This window comes from Cornus florida, unplaced genomic scaffold, assembly GCF_030987335.1.
Source record: "Cornus florida cultivar Cherokee Brave unplaced genomic scaffold, ASM3098733v1 CherokeeBrave_3.0.0_Hap2_Chr01, whole genome shotgun sequence".
NCBI classification, from domain to species: Eukaryota; Viridiplantae; Streptophyta; class Magnoliopsida; order Cornales; family Cornaceae; genus Cornus; species Cornus florida.
This window is the reverse complement of record NW_026775571.1, coordinates 49,647,001-49,665,460: the sequence shown is the minus strand read 5'-3', so window position 1 is coordinate 49,665,460 and position 18,460 is coordinate 49,647,001. Positions and strand designations below refer to the sequence as shown.

The following is an 18,460-nucleotide window of genomic DNA, read 5'->3' as shown; positions in this document are numbered from 1 at the left end:
TGAAGTATTCATTCGTGGCAATGACAAAGACGGCAATCAGAAAATATATGAGTGAAGGTTTTTTAAATTTGGTTCTTTTGTGTTGCGTTCTAAATTGGAAAAAACATGTTGCTCACATTTTTTTTTTAATAAAAGGTGTATGTTACATTGATTTCAAATAATTAATCCTCTTTGATGTGTTCATCACTTATATTTTTATTTATTTATTTTTGTTTAGTAATCTATACTTTATTCATTAAATTGCTTTAGTTATATATATAAGTAAGAATTTCAAGATATTTAAAAAAAAAAAAAAAAGGATTTAGGCAAAGTTTAGTTGAATTTCGAAATTATTAATCAATAATAAACCTTTAAGAGAATAGAAGAAGTTTACCTTTTCTTCTCTTGAACAAAATGATGTCTAAGCAAACAAATAAAAAAATTAACGTTTAGACCCAAATATAACATAAAATTTAGTATTAAAGTATTTTAAAATTTATTGTGCATCATTATATTAGTAAATTTTTTTACAATTATTATTTTATAACTCATATGAACTTTTTCTTAATATTATATACTAAATACAATCCCCGACCTCCTTTTGAAAGGTAAGAGGCTGATACCACTAGGTTACTGGCCGGTTGATTATTACATATATTATATGAATAATATATATAAATATATCTATATTTATTTAACTATTCAGTTCAGTCTTGTAAAAACCCAAACCAATGATGAAATCGGAATCAGATCGAAACCATAAAACTGCATACCAAATAATCGTTTCGATCCGATTTAGGGTTGAACAATTTTTTTGTGCACCACTACTTTTAATATAATATATTGTACTCCACAGTCCACACCTTTTTGCATATAGCTGCAATTCAGACACATTAGGTGAGTTGTATATACATGTTGAGCGCAACCCAATATACGAAATGTTCAACCCGAGTCCAACCCTACATCTACCTTTAACCTTAGCTACTAAATCTGAGCCCAACCTATCATTATATTTTTAAACTCAAGATTGGATTTCGAGTTAGACAGTTGGGTTAATTCGAGATACCCATTTGGTCATATTCGTATTGAAAATTTAATGTAATCTTGAATCAGTTGCATATTAAAATTACTCTTAAAAAAAAGTTATAAAAACTATTGTAAATTTTGAATAAATTACAAACAAATTCTTATAAATTTAATTCTCCTAAATGTTTACATCCAAAAAATTAAGATTTAACAAAGTAGGCTGAAAAGTACTAGAAAAAGGGGGAAGTTGAAAAGAAAAAAAGGTGATCGTAATTTGAATATTATATATAATGTATTTAAAATAAAAAAATATAAAAATAATACTCCGTATTAGAATTGGGGTTTGAGTTGGACTCGGTTGCTAACATTTTAACCTAAATTCAAACCTAATTAAGTTTGGATTGAGATTTTTCCGGACCAACCCGGCAATAAATCAGTTAGACTTTATTGGGTTGGGTTGCCCGGCCCACCCATAGACTTTTTTGCTTTTGAGAAGGGAGGGTGTAGGGGTTTTAATTTCAGGGTTTAAGAGCGTGACCACACTGCTTCCTGTTTTGGCCTCAACGATACACACTGGCGAATAACCTGATAGAAAACGTAGAAATGGATGATACAGAGCTAGAAGTTGAAGAAGACGAAGAACAAAACTGGGAAGATTGGAAAGCAGACGGCGAGGACGATGAAGAAGGTGGTTTGGATTCAAATATACTCTGTTTGTTCTGCGATTCCAACTACAGTTCTAGTGATGCGCTCTTCGAACACTGTAATTCCAGTCACCGCTTCGATTTTCACGGCATCAGGACAACCCTAGGCTTGGATTTCTATGGTTCGTTGAAGCTCATTAACTACGTCAGATCTCAGGTGAATTTTTTTTTTAAACATTTCAAATCTAAGTTTATTTTTAAATTTAAGATTTTTAAATTCTTTTGCTTTCTCAGCAAACAAATAGTGTTGGAGCCGATGTTTTGTTTCAATTTCTAGAAGTATGTTATTCCTCAGTGACTCTTGCGTTGGATGGGATACTTATTAGGATTTGATATAAGTACTTCCAGACATTTTTTAGGGATTGGAAACAAGATTAACTATGTATGAGGAATTTACATTCTTTCAGATTTTTATGCAACCATAGCTTGTTTCCAGTCTAACAAGTCGTGTATGTCCTCAAAAGCCAATAATTATTTCTTTTATTGGATTTTTAGTTATGAATTTTATCATTACATTGCCCACATATATGTGTAGAATGTTATGGATGTTATATTAATTATGCAAAGTCGAAGGAGAGTTGCTTGAATCTGAGTAAGAGGCAAAATGTTTGGATTGCTAAGTGAGAACTGATGAAGAAAATCTATAGAGAGTTCTTCTAAATCAATGAACAACAATCATTTGTAGGTAAGGTTTTTATCTTCTAACATCTATATATGGGATATACTACCTCCGTCCCAAAAAGGATGTCACTTTTTGGGAACTGTGGCATCCTTTTTGGGATAGAGGGAGTATATAGAAAGGCAATCCAATGGGGAGCGCATCCCGCTACAATTGCACAAAGGCCAAAAAGAAACACTATACTCTCAAGCTTTCCAAAAAGAACATGATATCCTTTACAGATTTACAATACCACCCATTAGTCCCAAAGAATAAAGTAGTAAGAAAGTAAATTTGAATGCCCAAATATGAGTCTCCTTCCCATCGAAGGATCTCCTATGCCTTTTTCGCCATAAGCTCCACCATAGACAAAGAGGGGCAACCTTCCATACATCTCGAGCTTGCTTCCCCACCATACACCCTCTCCGAGCTTCGAGCGTGGTCCTCGTAGAAAGTAGCATGACCCAACTCACTTCAAACAGGCCAAGAATCAAGACCCAACCATCCCTAGAACTGGATAGTGCAAGAGGAGATATTTAACGGACTCCTCCGCCTTCTTACATACGCAACACCAATTGACTATAATCAATCACCTTTCCTCAAATTATTGATCGTCAAATATTTTTGAAAGTTGTCATCTATTTGAAAAATGCCACCTTTAAAGGGGCTTTTGTGTGCCAAATTGCCTTCCACGGAAAGGAATCCACCAATCTTACATAAAATGAATGGACCTCAAATCTCCCATGGGCTAAACAACAAAGCCAAGAACTGAACAATTGTTTTTTTTTTTTTTTCCTTGTGAAAAAACATTTGTAATGGCATTTGATGTGGTTAATGCGTATGTAAACTGAAAGGATATATGCACATTGATTTATGTGATCTTCTTAGATGATATGTCGAAAATCCAATTCTTAAAGAATTTTTGATGAGTTGTGTTGCATATCTTGAATTGTTCCTTTTGTACATTGATTTAATTGAATTTATTTGCAATATGTATATTAATTTAGCTTATCCATTGAATTGATATGCTGAATTTTTCTTTATTTGATCTTGAATAGTTGTGTTTCATAGTTTAATTTTATTTTTCTGTACATATATTTAATGTGCATTTTTATCACACACATATCTTACCTCAATCAGGTTTCATCAAGGCCCAATTGACCTCTGATACCTCATTGTGCGCTGAGTCTTTTTAACAATTATGGTTTCAAATGTCACTTTGTCAATATGTTGGATAAATGAAATCGGGCATTCACATCTATATAACTTATAGATAGTTGTGAAGAATACACTGCCATGTTCTGTATGATGAGAAGAAAACCCTTTGAGTAACTATTTTTAATTATCAAGCTGCACTTGTAATTTTTAGTTTGGGGAGGTTGCAGCATACAAGATGCTAAAGGCTTGAGATTTCTCATTTGGTATTTTCTTATTGTTTCACCAGGTGGCAGGAAACAGATGTTGGAACTGTGGACTTACCTGTCAGTCTGAGCAAGAACTACGGAATCATTTGCATGAAACAGTCAGTTATGAGGTCAACATGCTTCCATGGGATGACAACAAATATCTTAAACCTTTCATGCAAGATGATCCACTCTTGTACAGTTTCACTGAAGATGAAGAATGTGAAGATGAGGAGATTGCATTAGTTGACAAGGAGGAACTCTGGAGGGATTTGAGTAGTATTGAAAATATTTGCATGGATGATGATGATGATGCTTTAAAAACATATGCATCTGATTGCAGCACCTCTTGTGAGAATGGAAAGATGGAGGTTACTTCTGGTACCAACCACAATATGAACGTGGCAAATCCTTTGAAGAAGGTGACAGACGATGGTATTCATGTGAAAGAACATGGTGATTCATTTGGTATAAAGCCAATAGATAAGCATTTCAGAGTTCCTTTTAAAAATGCTGTAGCAAAGGAAATGAAGAATGTTAATCAGAATTATTTTGGGTCATACAGTTCATTTGGCATCCATAGAGAGATGATAAGCGATAAGGTATCAAGTTTAATCTTATATTTCCTGTAGAAGTGAAACTTTTAGTTGAATTCATGAGAGGGTTTTATACAAAATATTGCAAGTTCATTGTCAATATGCGCGTCTAGAAACTCACATTCTGGTTATATAGGTGAGAACGGATGCTTATGAACATGCCATATTGAATAATCCTTCTCTCCTGCGCGATGCTGTTGTATTAGATGTAGGTTGTGGAACTGGCATACTGAGGTGAGAAGGCATTTTTCTACTTTTCTAATTTTTTTTTATGTTTTTTCATATTGGATTTTTGTTGTCGATTCAAATTTATCTTTATTTGTATTGATTTTGGAGGAATCCATAATCGGTGATACTGTTGAGGCCTGCTATGTTGGTGACTTCCTTCCTCCAGTACTTCAAATTCACAAAATATACGATAAGTAATCTAGTTATGACTATGAGTACCAGTGTTTTTAGGAATTAACAGTTAATTTGCCAATATATGATTCATGTGTGTGACTGTTTGTGCATGTGCATATGTTTTAGATCATTTAGTATCTTATCATATTTTATTCATTAAAAAGTATGTTAAAATAGAGTACTGAAAGATGATAGACTTTTAACTGTTGGCCGTCATGCTAGAATTGACTATTGAGGTCTTTACCACATGATGATGGAGATTAAAAAAAAAAATGTCTCGCTTAATTTCATTTGGTCCTCAGCTTGAAATCTTGATATTTCTGGTATTTGTGGAAGATAAATGAAGGAGTTTTACTCTCTTTTTCTAACTGGTTTGCCTTAAACGGGATTTTTATTTTTAATATTTTCTGGTAATATTGTGCAAATTTCCTACTTCGGGCGATAGTGGCTTTTTCAACCCCCAAACTAACATTTTTTTTTTTTTACTTTTCTTTCGGGGTATATATTATTAACAAAAAAGTTACAATATGGTAAAATATGACAAGTGAAGGCATCCCTTCACCAAGAGCTATCAAAAAGGCAAGAAACCAACGGAACTTTAAAGAAAGCTTTTAGTACAAATCTACAACCTTTAAAATCAAAACAAAAATTGAAGATCTTGGACCCCAAGGTTGACAGAATGGAGACTTCCAAAGCATGCTTGAAGTTCAATGGAACCAACAGAATTGAGAGCCTAGGCCTGCAGCCATTCCACACCAGAGGATACAAATAGACTCTATTGCCAATAGGTCTGCATTTGTTCCAAATGGCCTTTAAAGAGATCCTGCCATGCTTCCAGAGGACAGATTCATCCCCAGATAACAGCCTTTTGGACTGAATGTAAGCACTCACCTCAGCAGGGAATGCATTAAGAATTATTGACAATAATGGACTGTAAAGTAGAATTCTTAGGCAAACCAGACAGAAACCATTTTCTATGGTTAAATCTTTGCTGAAGATTCAATCCATCAGTCCAAGGATCCAGAAAAATCTTGAAGGATCTACCATTACCAATCTGGAAATATGCATTAGCAAGCATGAAATCTTCCACAGCTACAATGCTCTTCCAAAGGGAAGAGTCTGTAGGCTTGACATTGCAATTCCAGAAGGAAGATCTCTTTCCATAATTCTCCTTGAACCAGCTACCCATAGCGCATCTTTGCCCTGCAAATAATTCCAATCTAAGAGGCATTTAGATGCATAGTTGACATCTGAACTCTCCTAATACCCAGTCCACCTTCAGTTTTGGGCAGGATAATAGTAGACCATCTCAAGTGATGAATCCTCTTCCTGTCTTCACTAGAACCCCAAAGGAAGCTTATGACGTTAGAATCAAGGATTTTCGTTCCCTTAGATTTCTAGTTGTTCACTGAAGAACAATAATAGCTGTAAGAGGTTAGATTGTTCTAATGAGCTCTACACTGCCTGCTAAAGAGAGTTTCAGCCCATTTGAAACATAAATATGCCGGTTGTTTTTGACCCCATAACTTAAATGACCTCCCTTTTGTGATTGGTTGGTTTTGACCCCATAACTCATGGATGAGCCACATATGTTCTGCCTCTACTTTAGGAAAAGGGGCAAAGATAGATGAATTAGGGATTTGATGTAATTAGATTTTATTTTAATTGTTTTTGTTATTTTTGGTAATGTTCTATGTTCAGAGATATTTTAGTATTTTAATATTTTAGGGTTTGTTTATGTTTTGCCTAGATAAAGGCTTTTTTTTTTTTTTCGTAGTTGGTACTCACACACACTTGTCTCTTCTGAGACTTGAACCCGTGACCTCCCTTTGGGAAGTAAGAGGCGGATACCACTAGGCCACTGCCCGCTGGTACCTATATAAAGGCTTAAATGTAATCAGACAATCAACTTTGAAATGTTGGATTATTATTGTGAGTTTGCGAACTCTTCCTGTATCTTGTCTCCCTCGTTGTTGTTGTTCTTATATTTCACTCCGTTTCTCATCCCCTTCATCTGTCTTCTCATTCTCATCCCCTTCTTTCTTTCTGGTTACTATTTAAACACTACTTGTCTTGCGTCAACGGTCTTACCATTTCTAGATGTTAGTGGATTTGTTTACCTGAGATTATGTACCCATGGGTTTCTGCGGTTGGTTTTACACGTAAAAATTGCTCTCTTTTAATTGCTTTACTTATTGTTGGATTGCTTAAAGTAAACAAAACGTTGCTTAATTTCAAGTAAAAAACATAAATGACGTATTCACCCCCCTCTGAATTCATAACTAGGATTCCTACTTTGCCTTGAAAGTTATATCCCGAGTTGTACTTCTTGTCTTGTTGGCTGATGCTTCTGACTTTATATGTTGCTACTAACATCACTTTTGTGATATTAATTTGTTTTTCACTGAAATGAGTGAACTTTTCACTTGATATATTTGCATGAACTCATTCACACATTCTCTTTAGTTTTTCCAACAGTTCGGTAATGGGACCTAATTGGTACTCTATTCTGAATGTTAATTATATAACAGGGGTGTTAACATATCTTATTTTTTATTCTTGTCTTCACTAGTCTATTTGCAGCCCAAGCAGGGGCTTCGAGGGTAATTGCAGTTGAAGCCAGTGATAAGATGGCTGGGGTGGCAACTCAGGTAAATATTCCTGCATTTATAACTGTGAAATCAACAATTTATCTCCTCCAGTAGTTTATCTTGCTTCTCGTGTGTGATTTTTAGACTTAATATTGGTGTTGTTTGGTTAAGTGCAGATTGCAAAAGATAATGGCCTTTTTTGGAAAGGTGCCAATCACTCTGATGGGGTAATAAGAGTGGTCCAAGGTATGGTTGAAGAGCTTACTGAACAAATTCAACCCCACAGTGTTGATGTTTTATTGAGTGAATGGATGGGTTATTGCCTACTTTATGAGTCAATGCTTAGCTCTGTGCTCTTTGCACGGGATCGATGGTTGAAGCCTGGAGGTGCCATTCTCCCAGACACAGCTACTATTGTGAGTTCTCTCAAGAGCATTTTGGTTCTCTTCTGTAAATCTTTTTAATAACAGAGCAAAATTCTATAAAAGACACGAAAGCACAACACAATAATATACGATGCAAACAGGGCTTGTACCCTCTGTCTCCTTCCACCAGGTGGCCTTACCCTTCTCTTGCCTCAGAATTGGGGTCCCCACCCTTTTCTGTGGCGCCGAACACTCTCTTCACAGTTGAAAAAAGCATCACCACATTCTTGCCAAGGAAGAAAAAGGGAAAAAAAAAACACAGCATCACCACATTCTAGCATGGCCAAGCTGTTCACCCCCAAACCTCTGATCCTCAACTTCATTTTGGGAAATCCCATCGCGAGGTTACAGTTCTGAAGCTCCCTTAACTCTTCTAAGCCAGCAGTCACCCGCAAATTTGTCTTCCTTGCCTTAAGACATCAAACCCATTGTACGGCTCACTCAACCTCCCCTTTGCTTGCGATGTGAGAGTATTGGTTTTTTAAATCACCTTTATCCCCGGGCCTAATTCCCCTATCATTGAATTAAAAAAATTCCATATCCCTACCTTCACTTGGTTGCTTTAATTGGAACCCGTCTCTCCAAGAGTTCACTTGATTCTCACATGCTGCCATGTCAGCCCATTTGAGACTTGAAATTTCAAACACCCTGTTAGCAATAATATAAGACATACCCAGATGCTAACTAATTGTCTTGCTGTCCTTCCACTCATCTGTCTGGCTGTCTGTCTTCCATGTGCCTCAAGCCTTTATGGGTCACACATTCTCTTCCTCTGCAGAGCAAAACTAACCACTATTACCTAGTATCTGGATGATAATTCTACCCAGATAGGTACCTAATATTACCCATGACCTGTACCAATTTGTTTTAACTGGCTAACTGTGTGCTCGACTTGAACTTCCATTCACCTATACCAAGATCCTAGTCAACTGGATATTGTTTCTTCTTGCTGTACCTGCATTTAATGAAACCTTCCTGTCTCTCTCTTGTAGACCCAAAACTCATGAGTCCACCAATGAAGCAGTAAACCAGAGACCCAAACCTACAACTGCTTGGTTTTAGCCCCATCTTTTAAAATACCAGCTTGCTAGAAAATCTGTCTTGCATCAATTGAATTGCTTTGAAAACCAAATTGGTATCCTCTCGGCCTCCTCATACGACACGAGGTCAGGACCTCATTTACTTCCAAGATACACATGCGCAAACATTCTACCTAAACTCTCTCAATGCGTATTTTCAACTCTCATTTGGAGTCTTTGGACTCTGAGAAGCAGTAGATTGCATGGATGTACTAGAAGGCCACCTCATCAGATTGCTATTGAAGCCTGTTTTGAAGGCTGTCAAGCCATAGGCCTGCCTGTGGCTGATCTAGATTCAGCTTTTTGATTGTGGTTTTTTGTTTCTTGTACTAGTGTATGCCCTAGTTAGTTTTTTGTCTGCCTTAGCCTTTTGACTGTTATCATGTACTCTATTTTTGTATCATTAAAATCAAACTCATTCAGGGAAAAAAAAAATTCTACCTAGAATACACCCATTTCTGCACCTTCACCATATTCAGTGCCAATGTATTCATGGAGTCAAATCCCCAACCAAATGCATTCTTAAGAATTTTTTTTTTTTTTTTTTACCCTTTACAGGAACCAATTCTACTTCAAAGTTGCACTTTGCCTGTTTAGCTCTGTGTTACATGGGCTCTTTGAAAGTAGGTTTAGTGCACGGGTCGGACACACTATGCTCAGACATGGGTATGAGATATGTGTCTGATATTACTATTGGATATGCATCTAAAAAAAATCTAATAATTCAATTTTATTATATTATTGCTTCAAAATGAGGGAAATGCTTATAATAGGATTGACCATGGATTTGAGCCATAGCACATGGTTTCATAAACTGCACGATTTTATTTTATTTTTCCTGAATAAAACTGCACAATTTTCATTAGTCTAGAAAATAAATTGGGCTAGCCCTATGCACGAGGCTCCCTCCACTGCAGGTCTGGGAAGGTCAATGTATGCAACCTTGTGTTATATTTTACGAACTTTTAACAGTGTCCATGTGTCCTTGGGGATTTGACACATCCGAATCATGGATACGTACCCTCACCTGACACATGTACCCAATTCCATGTAACATAGGTTTATCTATGTAACTTTGTAGAGATTTCCAAATCTTGGAAATCGGTCCTGCAATGGTCAACCATCTTCCTTTAAGTAACTGCCTGATTATAATGAATCTCTCCTACCTCTGCACTAGAAAAACATGTGGAGCAATACTTAAATCTTAAGGTCTGGGGGTTCCAAGACCCTGTCCATAGAAATATCAACGATTAACCTTTGGAACTGGGACTTCCACCAAGCATTTACATTCTCATCCAAGTCCTCATAGTCATGCAACAGTGACTGAACCATACCTCTGCCACTTCCTAATAATCTTGAAAAGAACAGTCCTAATGTGTCTTCATCCTCCATAGGACCAATGGACTCCATCCCAACCAGCCTGAATAATTAATTTTCTTGTCTAAGCTCTTCCAACAAAACACCTAACTCTTGATTTGGATTTTGTAATTACGACTAATACTTTTACTTACTCCTAATTTCCTTTTCAGTTTGTTGCTGGATTTGGAAGGGGTGGTACTAGTATTCCGTTTTGGGAAAATGTGTATGGTTTTAATATGTCCTGCATTGGGAAGGAACTTGTTGAAGATGCTGCTCAGGTTCCTATTGTCGATGTTATTGACAGTTGTGATATAGTGACCAATTCTGTGGTTCTCCAGGTTAGTAATTGATATCAGCTTTTATTTTTGGCAGAAATATTACAAAATGGGCACTAATTCATGTTGCGGCAAATGGGTCACCTTTTGCCATTTTAGAGTGCGAATTATTCTACTTTGAGCATTAAAGAGATGAAACATTTTTTTTAAAATGGTAAATGGTAAATGGATGAAGCATCTTTTGAAGAAATGAAGCATGTAGTCTTGTAGTCCAATTTCCCTTGATTGAGTTGGAACTGGAGTTTGAGCGAGTGCTTGGAGCACCTAATATAAGATACCAGTGTCCCAGAGTACTATGAAAACCTTTGTAAATGTACGTGCATATGTTGGTACATATATGTTTATATATATATATTCAAGTCATGACCATCTCTATATAATTAAGCTTTTTTATTTTTGGATAGGCCTCAACAAAAAACCGAAGAGTAACGGCAACAAGTGATTGAGTTTAGTAGTCTCTCTTATAAAATTATAGATTCTAGAGATATAGTAATATGGGGAAGACAAAATTGTTTCAAGCACCGACACAACCAGAAGCGTCCCTTGTTTCAAAGAGAGGACGGGCTATTCACATTTCATTTGATGGTCTGAGGCGAATTGAAAGCTAAGTAGCAGTAATTCTAAAGATTCCTCGAGGGAAAATAGAGATGTCTCCTACGTTACCCATAATATGTGCAAGAATCGACCTAATTTCATAGAGGCATTCGGTCTGAATGCTACATGAAGAACATAAGCCAGATGACATAATGGGAAGACCTAGGATGTAGAATATCAATAAATGAGTGATTTGGTAGATTTGGATTCTTATATATCCACTAGTGTGGTACTTTATTAATTATACGATGCATATAAGATCCATCTATATAGATACCATCATCTACATCCAGAAAGCTGTATGCTTTGGAAGAATCTTGTACAATTTGGGAAGGGTTTTGATTGATGAAAAAGAAGAATCTACTTCAACCGATATGCCCTTAGGCACGGCTATACATAACATAGAAATCACACTTGGAAAGGGTGGACAATTAGCTGAACCAGTGGGTGCTGTAGGAAAACTAATTGCAAAAGAGGGGAAATCGGCCACATTAAAATTACCTTCTCGGGAGGTTCATTTGATATCCAAAAACTGCTCAGCAACAGTCGGACAAGTAGGAAATGTTGGGCTGAAGCAGAAAAGTTTGGGTAGAGCCGGATCTAAACGTTGGCTAGGTAAGCATCTTGTTGTAAGAGGGGTAGTTATGAACCCTGTAGACCATCTCCATGGGGGTGGTGAAGGGAGGGCCCAAATTGGTAGAGAAAAACCCACAACCCCTTGGGGTTATCCTGCACTTGGAAGAAGAAGTAGAAAAAAGGGATAAATATAGCAAAAATTTGATTCTTCGTCACCGTAGTAAATAAGAGATTGAACTTGAGAGAAGTTTGAGCAGTATTAAGATCACCCCGAGCTGCTTTGACAGCATAATGAGAAATTTGAGTTTATTTCTTCGTCTTTACCCCAAAAAAAAAAGAAAAAGGGAGTAAGCTGTGACACGTCCACTTAAAAAAAAAAAAAACCCTTTGTAGCTTATCATTTATTATAATTTTTTTTTTATAAGCTTAACACAAAAGTGGAAAAAGAAATAATAGTAACTTGGTCTAGGGCCACCATTATACCTACAGTGATCAGACATACTATTGTATTCATCATAATGGGAAGGAACATTTGCCTGTTTATATGACAGATTGTATGGTTGGACACAAATTAGGAGAATTTTTTCCTATTTTAAATTTCCGAGGACATGCAAAAAGCGATAATAGATCTCGTCATTAATAAAATAAATTTAATGCTTATCATTCATTAGTAGGAGGAAAGCCTTACGCTAAAGAAGAGAAAAACATAAGTATAGACTTTGGGTCAACATATATGTATGTCTGCTTATAAAGCGCAAAGAGTAATTGATCAAATTCGTGGACGTTCATATGAAGAAACACTTCTGATACTAGAACTCATGCCTTATCGATCATGTTACCCCATTTTTAAATTGTTTTTTTATGCAGCAGCAAATGCCAGTTGCAATCTGGATTCCAATGAAAGAAATTTAGTCATTAGTAAAGCTGAAGTCAACGAGGGTAGTACCGTTAACAAAATAAAGCCTAGAGCTCGAGAACGTAGTTATCCAATAAAAACATCTACTTGTCATATAACTACTGTAGTAAAAAAAAAAAAAATCCTAATATGTAGAGATAGACCATCTCAACGATTTTAAAAAAAAAAGACCTAGATGGAAAAATAAGTAGATAGATTTGACATATAAAGATATATATAGTTGTGAGGGAGTATGGGACAAAAAACAAATCCAATTGGTTTCAAACTTGGTATAACCCAAGGTCATCATTCCCTTTGGTTTGCACAACCAAAAACTTATTCTGAGTGTCTCCAAGAAGATAAAAATATACGGGATTGTATTAAGAATTATGTACAAAAGAATATGCGAATATCCTCTGGTGTCGAGGGAATTGCGCGTATAGAGATTCAAAAACGAATCTATCTCATCCAGGTCATAATCTATATGGGATTCCCAAAGTTATTAATAGAAAGCCGACTGCGAGGAATTGAAGAATTACAGATAAATCTACAAAAATAATTTAATTGTGTGAACTGAAAATTCAACATTGCTGTCACAAGAATTGCAAAACCTTATGGAAGCCCTAGTATTCTTACGGAATTTATAGTCGGACAATTAAAAAATAGAGTTTCATTCTGCAAAGCAATGAAAAATGCTATTGAATTAACTGAACAAGAAGATACAAAAGGAATTCAAGTACAAACATATTTTTTTTCTTTTTATGAATTAAGCAATGAAGTTTTATGTTAACAACTGATCCCATATAACAAGTGCATGGCAACATCGTCAAAATTCTGATGGAAAATTTCTGAAAATATGTGTCTAAAATCCTTGATCCCAAATCTTCGAAGCCATGCTCCCAATGTTTGCAATCAATGGTTAGCCAATAATCTGCTCCCAGTCTGCAAGCTGAGGATTGGAGGGATCATGGTCATGCCTAGGCTTATCAGGGCACTTATCCTTGTACCCATGAATTTTTGGCTTCATTAATTGCCTCTTGCATTGACTTCTCTGGATACTGTGATATCAATGAGCCAATAAACCGATTGATCATTGGGGCCCCAATTTTAATTTGTGATATTGTGGCCAACTTCTACCTTTTCCCTAGTTTATATAACTTCTGAATTATATTGAAAGCAATTGAAATTTTTTTGTGGTTACTTCTTCAAAGTTCGCAAACTTTCTTGTCTGATGTTACTTCAATATAGTCTCAAGACACCATTTATTAGACCAAGTACTCTAGAAAATGCCATTGAATTTCTTTCAAATTTCGCAATTTATTTATGCAGGAAATTTTATCCATGCAATTTTGTAATCTTAACTAAGTTTGAACATTCTTCAAGATAAGTCACACTTCTTAAATTATCCTAAATTTATCTAGTGAACATGCTAATTATGCGTGCCTCAAGCTAATTAGCATGCTAATAACAACAGCACCGATGCAAATCTTGAGAGTATGTTCCCAAGCTATTAATTAATAGTTACCCAAAGTACCGGTCTTCAGGCCCTACGGACCCCGCCGAATAAATCAAAGCAACTACTAATCAATACAAGAGTCTATACCTTTCTCATGCTTGAGAGTTATTCTCCATGACAGTAATGAGGAGCAAATTGTTACGACGGCTCTCCCAATTCGCATTCCTTATCGTAGATCCAGTTCATCTCTTAATTAATAAATAGTTCATCCTTTATTACCGACCATGAACTATTTATGATAACGTAATTTTTGTAATTTACATATCATATGAACGCCCTCATATACATATAAATACTTGCGTAGTCAAGTGGACACCTCGATTCAAATACCGAATCGACCAATACACATTATTAACCAATTATATATAAAGCATCTCATTAACCACAGATTTATGGGACAAAAATTGTCTTATACAATCCATTAAATTTGTTATGCTAGGGTATACAAAACCAACATTATGATGCTTTAATTAACTGATGATTTGCTCATGTTGTTGTTAGGTCAATGCCAATAGGACTTAGTTTGACAAATTTTGTTGAACAAAATTAGATTCTCTAACTTTTGTTTTGATTTCTAGTTTAGATTATAAATTTTCAAAAGTTGGTTATGGAAGTTACTACTAACGACTCAAGGTCGAAGGAGGGATTTTGAGCTATATTCGAGGATATATGTGTCATATTCTTCTACAAGGGTAAGAAGGTAATTTAACATATTGATGCACTCACCAAGATTACAGTTCATGCATGCATAATTAGGGGTTTGGCTTTTTACATGATTTGATCTTATTTGATTCCCTAAGTTGTTTTCAAAGCGTGCATTAAAGTTTAGTCGTTCGTAGGTGGGAGGTCACACAGAATATAAGGTGACCCTCGCCTAATCTTCCTAAATGCCAGCCCAGCTTCAGAGGAAGCTGAACAATACGTCCAGCTCCTTAAGAAATGGTTGGGCATATTTGCCTGGAGTTGTGCTAAGTGGCCCAGGCTAGACCCCAAAAGTTCTATAGTGCATCCTGTTTTCGTTTTTGGATTCATCATTTGCGGAAATGGTGAGTGATTATATGTGTTGACACCTACTGCTGCGTACCACAATAATAGAGTTCAACACAACCTTCAATCCATTGCATAGTGATTGAACTCGAGAAGCGAAATTTGTTGATGAGCAGGACACAGTGGAGACTTTCGAGGGAAAGTTTGGTATCTTGTGTCAAGGAGGTAACTAAAGGGATTTAGAGTTTTGGGAACTGTTGACCGAAGTTAAACTTTCTTTCTTGTAGTGGATTTGGCTTCCTAGTCTAGGTTCCAAGGTTTTACCCCTTGGGGTTTTCACGTATAAATCTGTGTGTCCATTGCTTTACTGCTGCAACAAATTTTTACTACTATGGATTAAATGATATTGTTTTTTGTTATTTATTGAATTTAAAATTTTGGTAATTTAGTTTAAATTCATAAAGTAGTCAAATTCAGTAAGCTGTTCTGCAGGACCTATTCAGCCCCCTATAGTTCTAGATCATAGGCCTTGTGAGACTCTCTATTAGAACCTCGGATTCTGGTCCTAACCATGAGGTGTATTTGTAGCAATTGAGGGTTTTTTTGGATGTTCATTGGGTTTGAGTGGTCGATTCACTTTTTGCAAAGCATCTGAATTTAGTAATATATCATTTGGAATGTAGCCACTTGAGAGAACTGTCTCTATTTCAAAAATCATGTTAAGCGTTTTTTAATTTCTTTTTAAGGAAACTTAAAATGATCATGAACTGACAAATTTTTTTTTAATTAATGTGTTCATTCAGGATGATGGGATTTTCCTATTAGAATATTTATGTAAATAATGAATTGGACCATTCAAATTACGGAGAGTCCCAGTGGGTCCTCATTCAGTCGTCGTTTGGAGAATGCTTTTTCTAATTTATATCTACATGAAACCTAAGTGTCGGATGAAATTTGTAAGGGCCAATCAGTTTTTTTTTGTTGACGTAATGAGCAGACACCGCTTCTTGCAAGTTAACTTCTTTATCAAAGTCCAACTTATTTTACGCAAAAATTTCATTTCTAGCATGATGATTACTTGTGCTATACTTACTTTTTTATTAATTTTTTTGCAGACCTTTGATCTGGCGGTTATGAAACCTGAGCAAGTGGATTTCACAGCAAGGGTCGAGTTAGAAACAAAGTTGGACGATCTCACGAACGAATCCGTGGATGTAAAACCCAAAACTTCGTGTTACGGAGTCGTGTTGTGGTTTGAGACTAGTTTCACCAGCAGATTTTGCAAAGAAACGCCAACAGTGTTGTCCACATCCCCTTACACTCCTGCAACGCACTGGTCACAAACAATCCTTACTTTCCAAGAACCTATTACAATGGCATCTGGAAAGCCCAGTGCAGCAGACAGCTCGGCAGCCATTGGTACTGATGCCTGCCCTGCTGTGAAAATCCTTTTACGCGTAAGCATTGCCCGTTCTTCAGGTCGCAGTATTGACATTTCTTTGGAGACTGCAGGGATTGGTCCCGATGGACGGAAATGCAGTTGGCCGGTGCAAATGTTCCATTTATAATTGGAAGTGTATCGTTGATCGATTACTGTGGTCAGCCAAGCTATTTTGTTTTTAACAAGTTTGGCACAGTTCTTTAGCCATCTTGTTTAGACCATTGTCTTTTTTCTTCCCTAAATTTGTTGTTTCTTTTCTTATAATTGTATTATATATATACATACAAATATATGTATGTATGAATGTATGGTAGTGTAACTTACATATTGTTTTGAGAATAATACTATTTCTTGATGGAAATTGACTCCATGACATTCTTTTATTTTAAGCTGAAGTAAAAATATATATATATTTTTTTCAGGTAAAATATTTTTTTATTTTTACTTTGTCGGTATTTGACAAAAGGTCTACGTTGAGATTGAGGTCGAGTCCATTGAGCTGGGCATGTAAAATAACTTGTCGAAAATTGATAGATAAATTATTTTTGTTAAATTTTAATTTTTTTTTCTTCGTAAATTCTTCTTTGGCACCCACAGTAGAGATCGGATCGGAGGTATTTGACCCCCAAAAGGTATTTGGGTTTTAGATCCTTGATAAAAAAATATGTTTTGAAAAATATTTTATTGCTAAACAAACGGAGCCTACATGTTGGAAAGACAAGTTTATTTGCAATACTAAGGTGATTAATCTGCTGCAGTAAGTGCTCTAATATGAAGAACCATGAGCGGAAAATATTCTTCCAGGTAAAATAAACTGAATTTTAATATATTTTGTTTTTCTTCATAAATATTTTACGACAAACAAACACTAAAAAAATTAAAAATATTTTTTAAAAGAATATTTTACTTCCAAACAAAGGTAGTCCTAATCAATCTTGAACAATAATTTTGGTAAGTTTGATTCTGATGATGTGGGTGTAATTATATTTTTTTGAACTGAATTTTATGTTGAAAGTTGATTAGCATTGATACGAAACTTTTAGTGCTAGTGAAACTTTGACACAAACCTAGTTTGATTAGCACGAAAGCTAGATGATTTTTCAAATACTAAATTTTATATGGTTCTTTAACTTAATTTATTTTGTAGTCTTATTATTTCTTATTATAGAAATGGTATAATTTTGTTTGTGATTATTTTTATTTATATTATTTAATAATTTTTATTAGAAAGTATGAATGACAATATGAAAAAAAAAAAAAAAAAAAATAGATACATTAATTCAATCTAAAAAAAGTTCTTGATAAATTTATATAACTAATAATCAAAACGCAACAAAAACATTTAGGTGAAAATTTAACAAATGAATAATCAAGACATCTAATTATTAATTTTGCATCTCAAAAAAATAAGATGAATAATTTTTATTTTTAATATTGATATTTAAATAATAAAATATCACTTTAATATTTTTCATCGAATGATATTATAAATTAGAATATTTTGCACATATTCAAGATTTGATATTATTTCTTCTCTCTATTTAAGAGCTTCTTCACATTTCTTTGCTCGCATCTTTGGCTGAACAGGAACAGTTGGCACTTCAATCGGAAGCGCGGCAATCCCAAATCTGTTGTTGATTGTGCTCTTTTCAGTTTCAATGAATTCTGGGAAGCTAAAACTCAAGACGGTCGTCTGACCTCCCCTCACTTCTCTTCTCCACCTCATCGTTCTCACCGGCTTCCACCGACTTTTGGTCGTCTCAAACTCAATGTGGATGCAGCAATTCCGAATCATATTAACGGCATGGGCAGTGGCTTTATTCTCCGCAATCATCAAGGCATTCCTCTTCGTGTTGCAACCTATTTTCTTGAAGATTCTCACCCTCCTGAAGCT

General features: G+C 35.4%; 1 protein-coding gene across 1 annotated transcript; it reads left to right on the top strand.

Moving 5' to 3' along the window:
• The first annotated feature begins 1,538 nt into the window (after nucleotides 1–1,538).
• Nucleotides 1,539–17,143, top strand: LOC132296371 (probable protein arginine N-methyltransferase 3). Its single transcript, XM_059794584.1, has 7 exons — nucleotides 1,539–1,866; nucleotides 3,812–4,372; nucleotides 4,503–4,600; nucleotides 7,341–7,419; nucleotides 7,536–7,775; nucleotides 10,393–10,560; nucleotides 16,241–17,143. The coding sequence occupies exons 1-7, from the start codon at nucleotides 1,609–1,611 to the stop codon at nucleotides 16,691–16,693; spliced, it is 1,857 nt and encodes a 618-aa protein (XP_059650567.1). The 5' UTR covers nucleotides 1,539–1,608; the 3' UTR covers nucleotides 16,694–17,143.
• The last annotated feature ends 1,317 nt before the right edge of the window (nucleotides 17,144–18,460 follow it).